Source organism: Periplaneta americana, chromosome 7 (assembly GCF_040183065.1).
Source record: "Periplaneta americana isolate PAMFEO1 chromosome 7, P.americana_PAMFEO1_priV1, whole genome shotgun sequence".
NCBI lineage: Eukaryota > Metazoa > Arthropoda > Insecta > Blattodea > Blattidae > Periplaneta > Periplaneta americana.
Window position 1 is genome coordinate 42642689 of NC_091123.1, and position 16670 is coordinate 42659358.

The 16670-nt window shown below is 36.9% G+C and overlaps 2 protein-coding genes across 4 annotated transcripts in view; one reads left to right on the plus strand and one right to left on the minus strand.

Moving 5' to 3' along the window:
• TBC1D23 (TBC1 domain family member 23) overlaps positions 1–9367 on the minus strand; it is a 74773-nt gene extending 65406 nt beyond the window's left edge. For all 3 annotated transcript variants that reach the window (XM_069830628.1, XM_069830627.1, XM_069830629.1), the window contains exon 1: positions 9273–9367. In XM_069830628.1, the coding sequence (XP_069686729.1) occupies positions 9273–9301 (29 nt within the window). In that variant the 5' untranslated portion in view covers positions 9302–9367. The remainder of the gene's footprint in view (positions 1–9272) is intronic.
• Positions 8876–16670, plus strand: part of Tom70 (translocase of outer membrane 70) — a 28580-nt gene continuing 20785 nt past the window's right edge. Inside the window, exons 1-4 of the mRNA XM_069830630.1 lie at positions 8876–9018; positions 9366–9654; positions 11245–11418; positions 15171–15378. Of these exons, the coding sequence (XP_069686731.1) occupies positions 8891–9018; positions 9366–9654; positions 11245–11418; positions 15171–15378 (799 nt within the window). The 5' untranslated portion in view covers positions 8876–8890. The remainder of the gene's footprint in view (positions 9019–9365; positions 9655–11244; positions 11419–15170; positions 15379–16670) is intronic.

Sequence of the window (16670 nt, forward strand, 5' to 3'; positions counted from 1 at the left end):
GTATATTATTTATAAAGTACATTGGTATTCTTAAATGTTATATAACATTATATTTAACCGAAATAATTTTTTTACTCGGTTAATTAATGACGATGTATCAACTACTAGGTTATTTATCGTCGATAGAATTGGTGACAGCGAGATATTTGGCATGATAAGGCCGAAGATTTCCCATAGATTACCTGACAGTCGTCTTAGGGTTGGGGAAAACTTTGGAAATAAAACTTTTTATATTGTTTTTTTCTTCTTAAAAAGGAGCAAAATAATTTCAACTGCAGTCAACTGAAACCCTGTCAGCTTCCATGCATACCATTACACTGACTGCTTTACATGGGCCCTCATCATCCTTTATCATAGGCTCAATTGACTGCAGTAGTCGGGACGCGAACCTGCGATCTTAGGCATGATATTTTGGCTGAACATACCTTGTGCATCTTAAGCTGCTTGGCTAACAAACCTAACACGATTTTACCTGATTATGCAGGTATACACATTCCTGGTTCAGGGTTATAAATTTGCATGCAATAGTGGTATAAATCTTAGGCATGTAAAGGTTAAATTACAGTTTTAAGTTGAGTGCAGATGCATTTTTTTGCATTTCATATAACTACATGTTTTCAATATGTTAACATCCGTAAGATATATTAAAAAGAAATAAATATTTTATTTTACGTAAGTGATATCATCATCACTTGAACTTAAACAAGCAGCTAGGAGAAGAAGAGATTAAACATTTGAATCCCCTCGATGATTGCGAAACCAACATTCAAACATATGTTAAGATTGAGTCAGGAGCTTGTTGTTTTCGAGTTGGGAACTTTCCACTGTTTCCCAGTGGATCAGGGATTCGCCATTTTCTTCCATCACGTTGGGAATCTATAGTTTTCCAGTAGATCGAGGACCTGCCATTATTTTCCATCAACCTCGGAATTTGTTGGTGCTTTCCAAGGACTGTCACTATTTTCCATCAACTTCAGAACTTGTTGATGTTTTCCAGTGGATCAAGGACTCACCACTATTTGCCATCAACCTCGGAACTTGATAGAGCTTTCCAGTGGGTCAAGTACTTGTCACTATTTTCCATCAACCTTGGAACTTGTTAGTGTTTTCCAGTAGGTCAAGGACTCGCCACTATTTGCCATCAACCTCGGAACTTGATAGTGCTTTCCAGTGGGTCAAGGACTGTCACTATTTTCCATCAACTTCAGAATTTGTTGGTGTTTTCCAGTGGATCAAGGACTCACCACTATTTGCCATCAACCTCGGAACTTGATAGTGCTTTCCAGTGGGTCAAGTACTTGCCACTATTTTCCATCAACCTTGGAACTTGTTGGTGTTTTCCAGTAGGTCAAGGACTCGCCACTATTTGCCATCAACACTCGGAACTTCATAGTGCTTTCCAGTGGGTCAAGTACTTGCCACTATTTTCCATCAACCTTGGAACTTGTTAGTGTTTTCCAGTGGACCAAGGACTCGCCACTATTTGCCATCAACCTCGGAACTTGATAGTGCTTTCCAGTGGGTCAATACTTGCCACTATTTTCCATCAACCTTGGAACTTGTTGGTGTTTTCCAGTAGGTCAAGGACTTGCCACTATTTGCCATCAACCTCGGAACTTCATAGTGCTTTCCAGTGGGTCAAGTACTTATCACTATTTTCCATCAACCTTGGAACGTGTTGGTGTTTTCCAGTAGGTCAAGGACTCGCCACTATTTGCCATCAACCTCGGAACTTGATAATGCTTTCCAGTGGGTCAAGTACTTGTCACTATATTCCATCAACCTTGGAACTTGCTGGGGTTTTCCAGTAGGTCAAGGACTCGCCACTATTTGCCATCAACCTCGGAACTTGATAGTGCTTTCCAGTGGGTCAAGGACTTGTCACTATTTTCCATCAATCTCAGAACTTGGTGTTTTCCAGTGGATCAAGGACTCGCCACTATTTGCCATCAACCTCGGAACTTGATAGTGCTTTCCAGTGGGTCAAGGACTTGTCACTATTTTCCATCAACCTCAGACCCTGTTTGTTTTTTCCAGTGGATCAAGGACTCGCCACTATTTGCCATCAACCTCGGAACTTCATAGTGCTTTCCAGTGGGTCAAGTACTTGTCACTATTTTCCATCAACCTTGGAACTTGTTGGTGTTTTCCAGTAGGTCAAGGACTCGCCACTATTTGCCATCAACCCCGGAACTTGATAGTGCTTTCCAGTGGGTCAAGTACTTGTCACTATTTGCCATCAACCTTGGAACTTGTTGGTGTTTTCCAGTAGGTCAAGGACTCGCCACTATTTGCCATCAACCTCGGAACTTCATAGTGCTTTCCAGTGGGTCAAGTACTTGTCACTATTTTCCATCAACCTTGGAACTTGTTGGTGTTTTCCAGTGGATCAAGGACTTTCCACTATTTGCCATCAAGCTCGGAACTTGATAGTGCTTTCCAGTGGGTCAAGTACTTGTCACTATTTTCCATCAACCCTGGAACTTGTTGGTGTTTTCTAGTAGGTCAAGGACTCGCCACTATTTGCCATCAACCTCGGAACTTCATAGTTCTTTCCAGTGGGTCAAGTACTTGTCACTATTTTCCATCAACCTTGGAACTTGTTGGTGTTTTCCAGTTGGTCAAGGACTCGCCACTATTTGCCATCAACCTCGGAACTTGATAGTGCTTTCCAGTGGGTCAAGGACTTGCCACTATTTTCCATCAACCTCAGAACTTGTTGGTGTTTTCCAGTGGATCAAGGACTTGCCACTATTTGCCATCAATCTCGGAACTTGATAGTGCTTTCCAGTGGGTCAAGTACTTGCCACTATTTTCCATCAACCCTGGAACTTGTTGGTGTTTTCCAGTAGGTCAAGGACTCGCCACTATTTGCCATCAACCTCGGAACTTGATAGTGCTTTCCAGTGGGTCAAGGACTTGTCACTATTTTCCATCAACCTTGGAACTTGTTTGTTTTTTCCAGTGGATCAAGGACTCGCCACTATTTGCCATCAACCTCGGAACTTGATAGTGCTTTCCAGTGGGTCAAGGACTTGTCACTATTTGCCATCAATCTCAGAACTTGTTGGTGTTTTCCAGTGGATCAAGGACTCGCCACTATTTGCCATCAACCTCGGAACTTGATAGTGCTTTCCAGTGGGTCAAGGACTTGCCACTATTTTCCATCTACTTCAGAACTTGTTGGTGTTTTCCAGTGGATCAAGGACTCGCCACTATTTGCCATCAATCTCGGAACTTGATAGTGCTTTCCAGTGGGTCAAGGACTTGTCACTATTTTCCATCAACCTCAGAACTTGTTGGTGTTTTCCAGTAGGTCACGGACTCGCCACTATTTGCCATCAACCTCGGAACTTGATAGTGCTTTCCAGTGGGTCAAGGACTTGCCACTATTTCCCATCAATTTAGGAAATTGTTATTGTTTTCCAATGGGCGTAAGAATCACCACTAAATTATTTTTCACAATGTTGCAAACTTGTGTTTTCTGTTAGTCAAGGACTCGCCATCATTTTCTATAAATTAGTAACTTACCAATTACTTTTTAGTAAGTCAAAGATCCTCCATTTTTTTCCACCAAGCTTGGAACTCATTGTTGTTTTCTACCCTTTTTTTTCCTATAGTGCATACATTTTATCTTTCCACGTTTGCATGTGGACAGCTATGCTGTGCACTGGCATGTTTGCTCTACATCTGCAAGCATGTTAAGATAAAATGTTTGCACTATATTAAATTAGAAACATGTCATTTGAGGCAGGAACTTGCCACTGTTTTCCATAAAGTTGGAAACTTACTAATTTATTGTTTTCCAGTGGGTCAAAGGCTTGCCATTGCTTTCCATTAAGTTAGGAACTTGTCACTGTTTTCCAGTGAGTAAGGGACTTGTAATTGTTTTCTCTTGGTAGATTGGTTAATATCCTACAAAGTAATTACCAGTAACATTTAAAAATTCTTGGATACCAACATATGTCAGAAATTCGAAATGTTCTGGAAGGCAAATCCTTCACTACATTAAAGACTATCTCTATCTGTGGAGTGATTAACGTCATTTAAATAGATGTCAATAGTATAGTGTGACGTGGAAATAAGTTTTTCCAATGTAAAACCTCCTCGAGGGTCAATACTCAAGTGTTGCAATTTATACCTTACTTTAGGTACGATAATGAATAAATGTAAGTTAATAGTCACTATTTTATAGGAAATGCAGATCTGATTAGCGCATTTTTTTTATTAAGTGAAGTAGGTTAGTATACATGGCAATTCTTTTTAGAAATTTCACAATCATTCTCCGTGGTACAGTGGTTACCATGACCTGAGGTGATTAGTGGACTGAAACCTAGCTAATGATGATAGATTTCTAAGTACCGGTACATAAAAATTCTTGTCACTGCTTTGTTTGAAAGGGAAGTGAAAAGAACCAGGTTCCTGAATGAGGGGGTTCCTGGCAAATTTTACTGGGCATACATTGCTCATTACAAAATTTAACTCTGGAGGTAGCATAATGGGCTTCCCTGGGTATCCTAAGTGTGCACAGTTTGTCCTACCTTTCATCTACAATCTTTTCATTTAATACATTAATTTTCAAACAAAAAGTTTTGCATTTAAGAACTACTGAAGAAAAATAATGCCCAGAAATGTAATGAGTTCAAGACTATCAGCTTGACATCACACTCAGCAAAGATACTCCTGCAAATGCTGAATCAATGTTTATATTTTTAAGTGGAAGAGGAGTTGGAAGAAGAGCAATTTGGCTTCAGGAAGAGAAAAGGTACCAGAGATGCAATTGGACTGCTGCGAAAGTTACATAAAGAAAAATAAAGAAGTGTAGGGATTATAGGTAGTATGTGTTGGCCAGGAAAAAGCTTTAGACAGAGTGGATTGAAATAAACTTATGGCGATCCTGAAGAAAATTAGTGTGATTTGCAGTCTTAATTCAATATAAAAAAAATCCTTCACAAAAGCTAAGATGTTAAACATTAAATAGACCTATTCCATCCTCCATTAACCAGCTTTCAGTTAGTGGTCACTATCAATTTGAAGGTGTTATAAATCCGAATGTTGTCCACAGGCCGCCAAGTGGCCATTGCTGAATTAATACACAAGGTAATAATAGTACATTATGCAACGAGCCTATAATGATAGTAATTAAGAAGCGAGTACGGATGTTTATGAAACGAGCGCAAGCGAGTTTCATAATTTTCATACGAGCTTCTTAATTACCATTATAGGCGAGTTTCATACGACTTTTTATGCTCGACCATATTTCTAATTTGAAATTATACATTTTATTTGTATCTGACAAGATCGGAAGTGACCTTCTTCTAGGTCGTGAATTGTGAGATGTGCGCAGACGCGAAAGTATTGATTTTTTCCGAGGAACAATAATGTCATTGACCTTGATGTAATCCCGTTAAACTTAGTATAATCTTGATTATTGAATTCGACATTGAAAAACGAGATGACAGATTGAATTTATTTGAATATTATTTACAATTAACGCTAATTATTATAGTAACAGAACATAACCTTCTGCGGCAGTATTGGATTTCCAGCCTCCGTGACTTTTCGCTAATTCTCTTTCGATTGCATACCCAAGAATAATCGATACTTGCGGTTTTATAACGGTACAAAGCTGACTTGTCATTGGCTGAACACCTGTAAGCTAAGTTGTCATTGGCTGAACACCTGTACTTTAATGAGTAGGTGTACTTTAATGACATGCATTAAAGGACTGCTACCAGGTGTATAATTACTACATTTCGGCATGGTCGAGCATAAATAAATAAATGGATGTATTTATATGCAGAACCTAACAGAACAGAAGGCTATTCAGGACAGACTTGTCTGGATAGTGTAAAGTGATGTGTAAAAAAAGAGTAATGGTATGCATGGAAGCTGACAGGGTTTCAGTTGACTGCAGTTGAATTTATTTTGCTCCTTTTTAAGGAAAAAAAAAAATACAATATAAAAAGTCTTTAAATTATTTTAGCCACTGGAGTGTTAGTTGGGAGACCGGAAGGAAACAGACCTTTGGGGAAGCCGAGACGTAGATGGGAGGATAATATTAAAATGGATTTGAGGGAGGTGGGATATGATGATAGAGAGTGGTGGATTAATCTTGCACAGGATAGGGAACGATGGCGGGCTTATGTGAGGGCAGCAATAACCTTCGGGTTCCTTAAAAGCCATTTGTAAATAAGTAATTGGCATAGTTCAGTCAGCTGAGACACTTGCCTGCTGATCCAGAATTGCGCTCGGGTGTGGTTTGATTTCTGCTTGAGCTGATTACCTGGTTGTTTTTTTTTTTTTTCCAAGGATTTCCCCAACTATAAGACACAGTGCTCAGTATGTTTTCAAGTGCTAGCAGTTTATTTTTAATTGGTTTGTTTAACGACGCTGTTATTTAGAGGCAATGGAATTGGTGACGAGATGGTATTTGGTGAGGTGAGGCTGAAATTTTCCGTAGATTACCTGGCATTCGCCATGTTATCACATATTCTTCGAGAGGCAAACTCACAATTAGAAACAGATTTTAAATCATTGGTTCCCCATAATTAGAAACCATAATATTAAACAGTGTGAGTACAAAGATTTAGGTTTAGGATTTCAATTAGCCTATTTAAGGAAAGACTATAAAAACTATGTTCCAGAAGATTTTTGTGCTCATTTCTGCTCAAAGAGGAAGAATTTATTTCTATACAATTTTGTGATGAGTAGGTAATGACAAATTTCTAGGCATATGATGTTTGTTTATTAAACCACATTTATTATAACTTATATTTTTCTCTCTGCATGGATAAAACTTAACAAAAGACATGATCTGGCTCCCGATAAAGTTGCCTAAAATAAATTTGCCCCCCCCCCCTATTATGTTGACCAACTCAGCATTAACGTCTTATTCTTTAATTTTGCAGACTTTTGTTAAAGTATTGAATTCGTGATGGTGATATATACTTCTTTTTAAAGTTTTATATCAATCATATTCAATAATTAATTGCCTTTATAAACCAATATGAATAAAAAAAACAATTTGATCATAAGGCTCATAACTTAGTAGAATTCTTGCACAGGTGTCAACTAGGAAAAAAAGATAAGGGAATCAAGGTTACACGGGAGAACCTCTCTAAATAATTAGGCTACGTCAAATAAACTTCAATTTGTGGCATAATTTTAAATAATGTATTACCCCTGGACCGACGTCAATAATATTGCATTCTACAGGCTATACTTTATACCATTAGTTTCTCTAGCGTAATCCTAATTTCAGAAGTTGGCATCCTGTAAAATCTTTTGGTATTTCAGACGTAAATAATGAGGTGTTTTTTTCTAAGGGATGTAACACAGTTTGTAAAAAATAACGAAAAGGATGGCCAGTATGTGCGGTAGCTTGAAGAGGGCGTATATACAACGATATGGAACTATTCCATTCATAATAAGAGTGACATATGTCACCGACATGGAATCAACACACTTACTCAGATTTCTTGTTTAAATCTATTGTTTAAAATATTTCTCAGGAATAACATGTTTCTCTCAATAACGGATTCCAATTTGACCAGAGATTCCCAAATGGAAAACCAGTAGAAAAAGGAGGCAAAATGTTTCCATTGAACTGTCTTCTCAATTTTCTCTCATTTTAGCTGTTCACTTTAATAATTGGCATAGACTAAATAAACAAAGCAAAAACATGATCAGAAATCACCACTAAAATATTTCTGATCACTACACCTACAGAATAGTTGAAACGCAATGACACAATATTCACACTTAAGACGATATGCAAGTGTAATTATTTACTTTAAAGGCACCATGGATTACCATGTATGTCATATAATAGTGGTACGGTAGTGTCTGATTGTGGGAATCATGTTGCATCATGTTTTACCCTCCGTCAGAGTTATTTCTGTAAATATTGTGGGTTACGAGTTATGCAAGGTTAGATGAGGGGATAGTAAGTGACATAAGGCTGAGGAATGTGACAAGGTTACAGTGAATTAGATAAGGAGATAGCTAAGTGACAGGAAACCGAGAGCTGTAACAAGGCTAGAGTGGGTTAGATGAGGGCATAGGCAAGAGACAGGAGATGTGTGTAATCTGTGCAGGAGACCAAGGACTGTGACAGATTATTCACAGATGTTGCTACTGTCTTCCCACATAAGAAAATTGGTAACAGTTGGTACCGCCAAAGTAAACAAATCTAGCCTACCTCTGCAAGTACGACAACTGCATGAAATTATCTGAACATTAATAATTAAAACTGACCATTATACAACGTTCAATGAAACAAACTTTCGGAACGATGTGCTTTTATATTTAAAATGCTGAAAATCAGAACCGAAAGATGAGCCAAATCTGGTTTTTTTTTTTTTTTTGCAACTGCAACACCAAAGTTTTCTATTTTAGTATCCATGTGTCCACCGCTGTGGAGTAATGGTTAGCTTGTAAGAAACGGACTCGGGTTCAAATCCTGGCTGCGACAAGTTAGGTCTACCTGGTTGAGGGTTTTTCCGGGGCTTTCCCTCAACCCATTAAGAGCAAATACTGGGTAACTTTCGGCGCTGTACCCTGGATTCATATCGCTGACATCACTCAGACGTTAGATAACCATAGCAGTTGATAAAGCGTCATAAAATAAACCAATCTAAAAAAATACCCATGTTTCACCAAAATCAAGCCTGCATAACAAAATTAGTAACTATAAATCCAGTTAAATGAAATTAGCTATGTCTATAGTGACATATACATTCAAAATACAGCACTTTATCATCAACTGTAGACTAAATTTAACACTGTTCTTATCCTTATATTCTACTCTTCGCTGAAAGTAGGTCAGAGAAGTATCTTATAAGAATGTTAGTCATCACTTAACAAGTGTTAATGTGATTGGTATAATATGAACTATGTTGCTAATTTGTCCCCTTATTCCGAAACCACTTGCATGCAAAGCGCCGAACAGCTGTTTAGTTTTAAAACGAGATTGCATTCTTTCAAAGAGAAAGAAGTGTGTGCAATAATCCGTGAGTAAGTAACAATGTATCGTTAACAATATTAGACTATAATGAAATATAATTCTTAATTCTACGATGTAATGCAGGGTAAGCATAGGTGGTTGACATTACAACAGAATAAAAAATTACTATCCCCATAGACAATACACCCCATTGGGAAGAAAAAAGAGACGCGCATTTAAAAATATTGATGAGTAATACACGTTTACACTATTTTTCTCCCGAATACGTTTAACACGTTTTCCAAAAAATATGATAATAACATACCACGTATTATCATCCTCTTCTACTGCCATTTTTCCATCTTGATTTTCTGCGCTCTGTCATCATTCATTTGTTCTCATTGCTGTGGAATTTCAGATGGCACCACATTACTTACTTGTCTGTTATGGCGGCGTCCAACAGTAGTGTCGGTTCCGGAGGATCTGCATGGTCAAAATGGCAAATTGCATTAGCAGTTGGAGCCCCTGTTGCAGTTGGTATAGGTATTTGGTACCTGAAGCACAGTGGTTCCACGACAGGCCAAGATAAAAGTTCGACATCAGACGATGGCAGAAAAAATAAGATTGCATCGATGGCCACTTCCAGCCAAACCTCGTTGGATATGGCTGGTGATGAGCCAAACGTGCAGTTCGAGCCGGCAGAAGAAGTAAGACCTCAATTTCAAGGAGGAACGTCAGTAGGGTGATAGCGGTGAATTAGGACCTTCCGGTCCTCCCGACTCTGCACAATTCACTAACATCGAAAGTGTGACAAAAGCTTGTTTAAGAATATTGCCGACCTAATTTACTAATTTTTATATTTAGCTCAAAACTTTTGCTTTGCATTTACTTCAGACCTTCCATATCGTTGTGTATAAACTGACAAGAGTTCATCTTTTACTTTGTTAAATATTCGTTACATTTTAGTTGTTAATTTGTTTCGCTTCTAGGTGATGAGCAAATGAAAACTGAATCCTGTGCAAATTAGTAGGCTACTAATTGCTATTTCATATTAAAAAAATTTTCCTTGACTAGTGGAGAACAATGAAGTAGAATAAAATTGCTCACCATAAGTTCTGCGCACGCGAATGCCGTCCTCCACTCTAAACTTAAAATGCTAGCGCTACCACTAGTGATGACCAGTTTTTTTATATAAGCCTACATATGTTTTCTTGTTTCTGCAAAGAGATTGTATGTATTTGAATTTGTCCTTCTCAGCCATACATAATATTTTAAATAGCCTCGAAGTTAGACTTTATAAATGAGAAAGAGGTCAGATTTTTAGTAGCCTGTAAAAAACATAGGTTTCGTTGTAACATGCTAAGAAATAATTTCTTGGAATTCAGTAACAATAAAAAAAAAAGGCTAATCTTCGATATTTCCTCACACGAGACTGATAGGCCTATCTGATTTGCCTTTCGTTGAGGGTTAGATGGGTTAAATGAGGAGATAGCTAAGCGACATGAGGCCGAGGTTAGTGGATTAGTTGAGGGGATACCTAAATGACGTGAGGCTGATGAATGTGAAAAAATTTCAATAATTTAAGTACATATCCAAGCAAAGGTATGACATAAGTTATAATCTTTTTGGAAAGTGGTACTGCGCTAAATCTCAAAACAGTAGTACTCATAATATACTAGTTTTTAAATATGTAATATTTACATACAGTCCACCTTGCGCTGTAAGTAAATATTATAACGCAAGAGAATTGTTATCTGTGGTAACCATATCATAATTTTAATTTTTTCAGATTTTAAATTTATTTTACTTTATGGTATTTTAAAAATTCTTGTAGTATATAACTAATTAATGTAAAAAGGGACTTTCTGCACTATGCTTGTGCCTTACTTTAACCGCTCATGCAGAAAAGTGTCTGTCTATACACCAGTTTTATAAATAACTATTAGGTACTTACTCACAAATGGCTTTTAGAGAACCCGGAGGTACGTTGCCGTCCTCACATAACCCTCCATTGGTTCCTATCCTGAGCAATATTAATCCAATCCTTACCATCATATCCCACCTCCCTCAAATCCATTTTAATATTAAATAACTATTACTCTCAAATAATAAATTTGAATAATTTCAATACAGTACATTAATATTGAAATTACCACCTAGCCTTTTCGAGTACATCTACAGTTGCTAGGTGTTAATTATTCTATTTTCATATATTAAATATGAAGCATTTTGTTGCATTGGTATTCAAATTAATTGAAAATAATGCGTATGACGTACCAACAATTTCTGTTTCACAGAATCCATTGAAAAAGGCATTGGCTTATAAGGCTGAGGGTAACAAGTACTTCAAATCAGGAAAGTATCCAGAAGCGATACAGTGTTACGACAGTGCAATTCAAATTTGTCCAAAAGATAAAAAACTGGATTTATCCACATTCTACCAGAATAGAGCAGCAGCCTATGAACAAATGGTATGTATATGAAATACCGTTATTTTTCATCTCCCACGGTTTCAATAATTATTTTCTTAGTATTATTTTTTTATGGGAAGGTAGATTATTTCCTAGTCTAGCATTTATTTTTATAGAACTGTGTGTGTGCGTGCATGCTTGCATCTTCCTCATTTGAATCCACGTTATAGAAATTATTCATTCTGATAATAAAATCTAATCACATACAAACATACCAGTTTTATTTTTAAGTTATAACAGGACAAAATTATTATATATAGGAAATGTCAATCCTTAACACTATTACATCGGTTTAATTTAATAAACAATGATTAAATCCATTACATTTCTTATAGGACTTTAATAGAAAAGCTTAATAAGTGCTCTGAAACTCAACACTGTATCCCATATTTTGATGGGCTGCCATAATTGTTCATCAACTTTGAAATTGGTAACCGATACCTTCTTAGATGCTTACATCACAGCATTGAGTCTAGAATGCTGTGATAATGTACAGAAACAAAAAGCTCATAATCAAAAGACTGCAGTAAACACGATTAAAAACTGCCACTTATATAAGAGATGTAGTCTTTCCACTTAACAATAATATGGCTGGAAAATGCACATGTTAAAATGTTATGTATGCAAAGGGCATTGGAAAGAAACAGAAAATGAAAATGGTTCCTCATGGCATTAAGAAAAAGAAGTCCATGAAATAAAGGATATCCGTTATTTTGAAGTGGATGACTGTTTCTGAAATGGCTGGTTCATGTTCTTGAAATAAATGTCGAGGCTTTGTTGTTTCACAACCTTCCTTCTTTGATCCGGTGTGTGAATGGATGTCCGAGATTTGCGAAATGTTAATCATACAGATGCAATGCACGAGTACATGATCCATTAATATGATGAATAAACGAATTATAGAATTTCAATGACAATCGAAATTAACCTCTTCCCTTACTATTTATTTTACCAGTTTTGTGAAAAAAAGTGTCATATTTTTTTATTTTCGTAAAGAGGTCATTTAATATTGCAGAATCACTGTACATCACTAATTTTCTTACATACCTAAAAATCACTATGAAGTAGACAATGGGACTCAAACGAGTTAACTCGGGTTAATAAATTTTGACACATGTTAGCAACCCGAGTTAACTCAGGATAATAAGGGAAGTGGTTAATGGCAGTTCCTGTTGAGAAATGGAGGTGATATTTTCCTGGAAGCTGTTTTTCAATTCTTCCAGGACATGTGGATTATTTTTGTACAATTTGTTTTGTTTTGTTTTTTTTTTAATCCCCCAGAGATATATGTCACAAATCCACTGCCTGTTGAGTAACAGTTAGCATGTCTGACGATGAAATAAACAGGCCTGGGGTCAAATCCTGGCTGGGACAAGTTACCTGGTTAAAGTTTTTTCGGAGTTTTCCCTCAACCTATTAAAGGCAAGTGCTGAGTAACTTTCGGCACTGGACCCTGGACTCATTTTATTGGCATTATCACCTTCATTTTACTCAGATATTAGATAACCATCACAGTTGATAAAGCGTCATAAAATAAACCAATTAAAAATAATTAAAAGTCACATGAGGTTAAGTCGGAGGATCAAAGGGGCATTCCTAGTGATAATTATCGAATACTCTATGAAGCTTGTCCATAGAATAGTCAGCTGTATGTGTTGTTGCAGAATCCTGTTGGATAGAAAATGTGCTTTTGTCCTTTTCCATACTGACTGCTAGACCAACAAGAAACTTAACTTTCCTTCATAGTGTCTGAGTGAATCTTTTGTTTGTCCTGTATTATTTTATTGTTATCTCAGGCCTTGATCTTATCCAGTGTACACAGCTGCAAGAGTAGCGCTGCTTAGTAGTAAGGAAGCAGAACAGGTGCACTTTTTTATATTGTGGCATAAACTTCTTTCCAGAATATATATATGATTGAGCAGAGTTTCTGTTAATAACTATTTGAAACATAGTGATGTTTATTTAAATGCATTTATTCATTTGTTCATAATTATGCTCGTGTTCAATTCTGATTTCTGGAGAATGAGTTTCCAGAAATTATGTTCGGAGGATTGAATGTGTCGAAAATAATCTCCATTTATATGACGAAATTCAAGTCACTAAACCTTCTGTTAAATACAGTTAAGGTTTTACAACTATCTACTGTAGGACATCATTAGATTTCGAGGAAAGGTGGGGAACAAACAGAGGGGGAGACAAAGAAGGAAAACAACTTTATATCTACCGCAAATTTGATTGCATTCAAAGGAACTCGAGGGAAAGAGAATGTGAGGGAGGAGAGGAGAGTGAGAAACAAAGAAAATAGTCTTTTCTAAATTTATAGTTTGACTGCAGCTTCTATACAGACATTATTTCGAATATAATATAATACCCACTGAGTTACAATGTATCTGATGATGATGCAAACTTTCATTATGTGAACTATGAAGATTAAAATATTCTTTGCATTAGAATCATGTGTTGTAAATTAATGTTTGTAGGGACAAGTAATGGTAATTATGCAGAACAACTACAGAAGCGATTTTGTTATTTTTGGTGGTCTGGTAGTGTTTAGTATTGAATTTCGTTTATTAGTATGTGTATATTATGCGTAGGTCACTTACGGTTGAGGTAGAGTAGATTTTTTTAAATATGAAGTAGAATTGAACTTGGTTTTTTTTTTCTCGTGTTTAGAAGACTATGTTGTTGAGTGCATAACTTTTAATGTATTGTGATTTGATTGGCTGAAGTGTTGTGTGTTCTTATTGGGTGATGTGTCTTCCGGTATGATTGGATGGTTGTGGTTAATTCATAAAGCGTTGTATGTTGTTATTGGGTGATGATTTTTTTCGGTATGATTGGATGGTTGTGGTTAAGTGATAGCTGTATGTTACGAGCTAGAATTTCTCTAAGTCGTTGGCTGTATGATTGTAGTTTTTCGTAGTTGGTGCGTGTATTAGTCTCCTCTTGTAGGTGGTCTATCGCTGTGAGTTGTAATGGATGTAGAATTTCGTTTTTTGTCTGTATAGAGTTGAGAGAGAAGGATATTGTAGACTACTTCGTGAATCACGGTATTATTAAGGATTGCATGATTTTCGAAGTGTGTTGCCATGAGTTGAGAGTAAGTAAGATGGATTGGAACTTCCGTTGCGGGAGATTATACCGGAAGTATGCAAAATGGAAGAAAGTTGGTCGTTCTGGTACCTTTCTGGCACATAGTAAACTTAGTGTTGTGGACGTTTTTCGTTTGGTTGCGTCATTGAATATTTGGGAGAATATATGTTAAAGTGTAAATATCTAATGGAAGAGAGAATGTGTGCATTCTTTAGAGCAGCTGGAGCCCTGTATCCTACGAATTATTAAGGTAAGATGACATTGTTTGACGAATTTGTGAAATTGATTCAGTCTTTGTGTGGCTATTTTGGTTAGGTTAGGTTAGTTTAGATTATTGCTGCTTATATTTGTCCTCCTGACAAGGAGTGAAAATTAAGGTTTTTGATAAAAAAAATATTACATTAAGTTTTTGCAGTTTACGTTTTCCTACATTTGTTATCAAGTGTTTTTGAAAAAGGGGGTAAAAATGTAGGGTTTTGTGAAAGAATAAAATTTAAAATCGCTTCTGTAGTTGTTATGCATGATTACCCAAGTAATTTTAAAGGTAAGGAGATAGAAAGGCCTCGCATCCCAATCTGTGATTTCATCCAGATGACCTCAGTGCTGTAATATTTCATGCTGCATTAATACTAAAATGAACTTTTTTTTTGTGTTATTAGAAAAAATATGAAGAAGTAAGGAATGACTGTACAGAAGCCCTGAAGCTGAATCCTAAATATGTAAAAGCATTACAGCGCCGTGCCAAGGCATGTGAAGTTATGAAAGACTTGCAACAGAGTTTGGAAGATGTAACAGCAGCTTGTATACTGGAAGGCTTTCAGAATCAAACCACACTTCTCACGGCAGACAGAGTGCTCAAAGAACTTGGTAATCTTCTATCTGCAACATTGTTATTTAGTATAATACAGAGTGGCGCACAGGTAGGGAAGATTTTGAATTGATTAGTACAAAATGATACTTGAATTTGGTGAGATTGTGATGCCACCATACTGTTTCTTAGGCAATGCCATGAGGCAGGGAATGGGAGAGCATCATGCATTCGCAGTAAATAAATTATTATTGTGAATATGGGACGAGAATTTCGGTGTCATGATCCAATTCCATTAGCTCATGCTGTGAAGACATAGGTTGAAAGATGTGAATCAACTGCTTCTACCCTGAGCAATAAGCATCCAGGACCAAGAAGAAATGTTCGAATGCCAGAGACAGTCCAAGCAGAGTCCACAATGTTCTGCACTATGACATGCTGTGTCATTAGGTTGTTTGTCTCGCCGCACTGTGGCCAGAATATTGCCTTCAGATCTCAAATTGCATCCATACAAGCTTCAGGCTGTCCAACAATAAAATTGTAAGCCGGCAATGCTAACAAACTAGCAACTTTTTTTATCTATCAAAGAATGGCAACATGGACTAGCTCGCGCGATTGCCCTGATCTTTCAGTGTGTAGTTTTATGAGGGATTTTTAAAGAGTTGTGTGTATGCTAATCGTCCTCAAACCATAAATGAACCAAAGGCTAGGATTAGTGATAACATTGCATTGATCACCCAAAATTTTCGTTATGCAGCTTCACAAAAATAATTGTTTTCACTGCGAATGCACAATGCTCTCCCGTCCTCTGCCTCATGACAACTGAAATAACATTGCCTAAGGAACAGTATGGCGATATCACAGTCTTACTAACTTCAAGTTTGAGTTTGTGCTAACCAATTCAAAATTTCCCATTCCTTCATGCCACCCTGTGTATTAATTATCAGTTAGATACTATGCTACGATGCAGAAATTAAGTCTGTAGGGACTTTCTTCACTACTGATCTATTTTCAGAAACAAATGTTCCCATCATCCTCTGGTATATGTCCACACCTGTGGTGTAACGGTTAGCACGTCTGGCTGTACAACTAGGTTCCTGGGTTCGATTCCCGGTTGGGGAAAGTTACCTGGTTGAGGTTTTTTCCGGGGTTTTCCTTCAACTCAATATAAGCAAATGCTGTGTAACTATCGGTGCTGGACCCTGGACTCATTTCACCGGCATTATCACCTTCATATCGTTCAGACTCTAAATAACCTAAAATGTTGATAAAGCGCCATAAAATAACCTACTAAAATAAGATCCTCTGGTATTCCAGTATTTGTTATGTTTCTTAGTATTTTACCAAATGA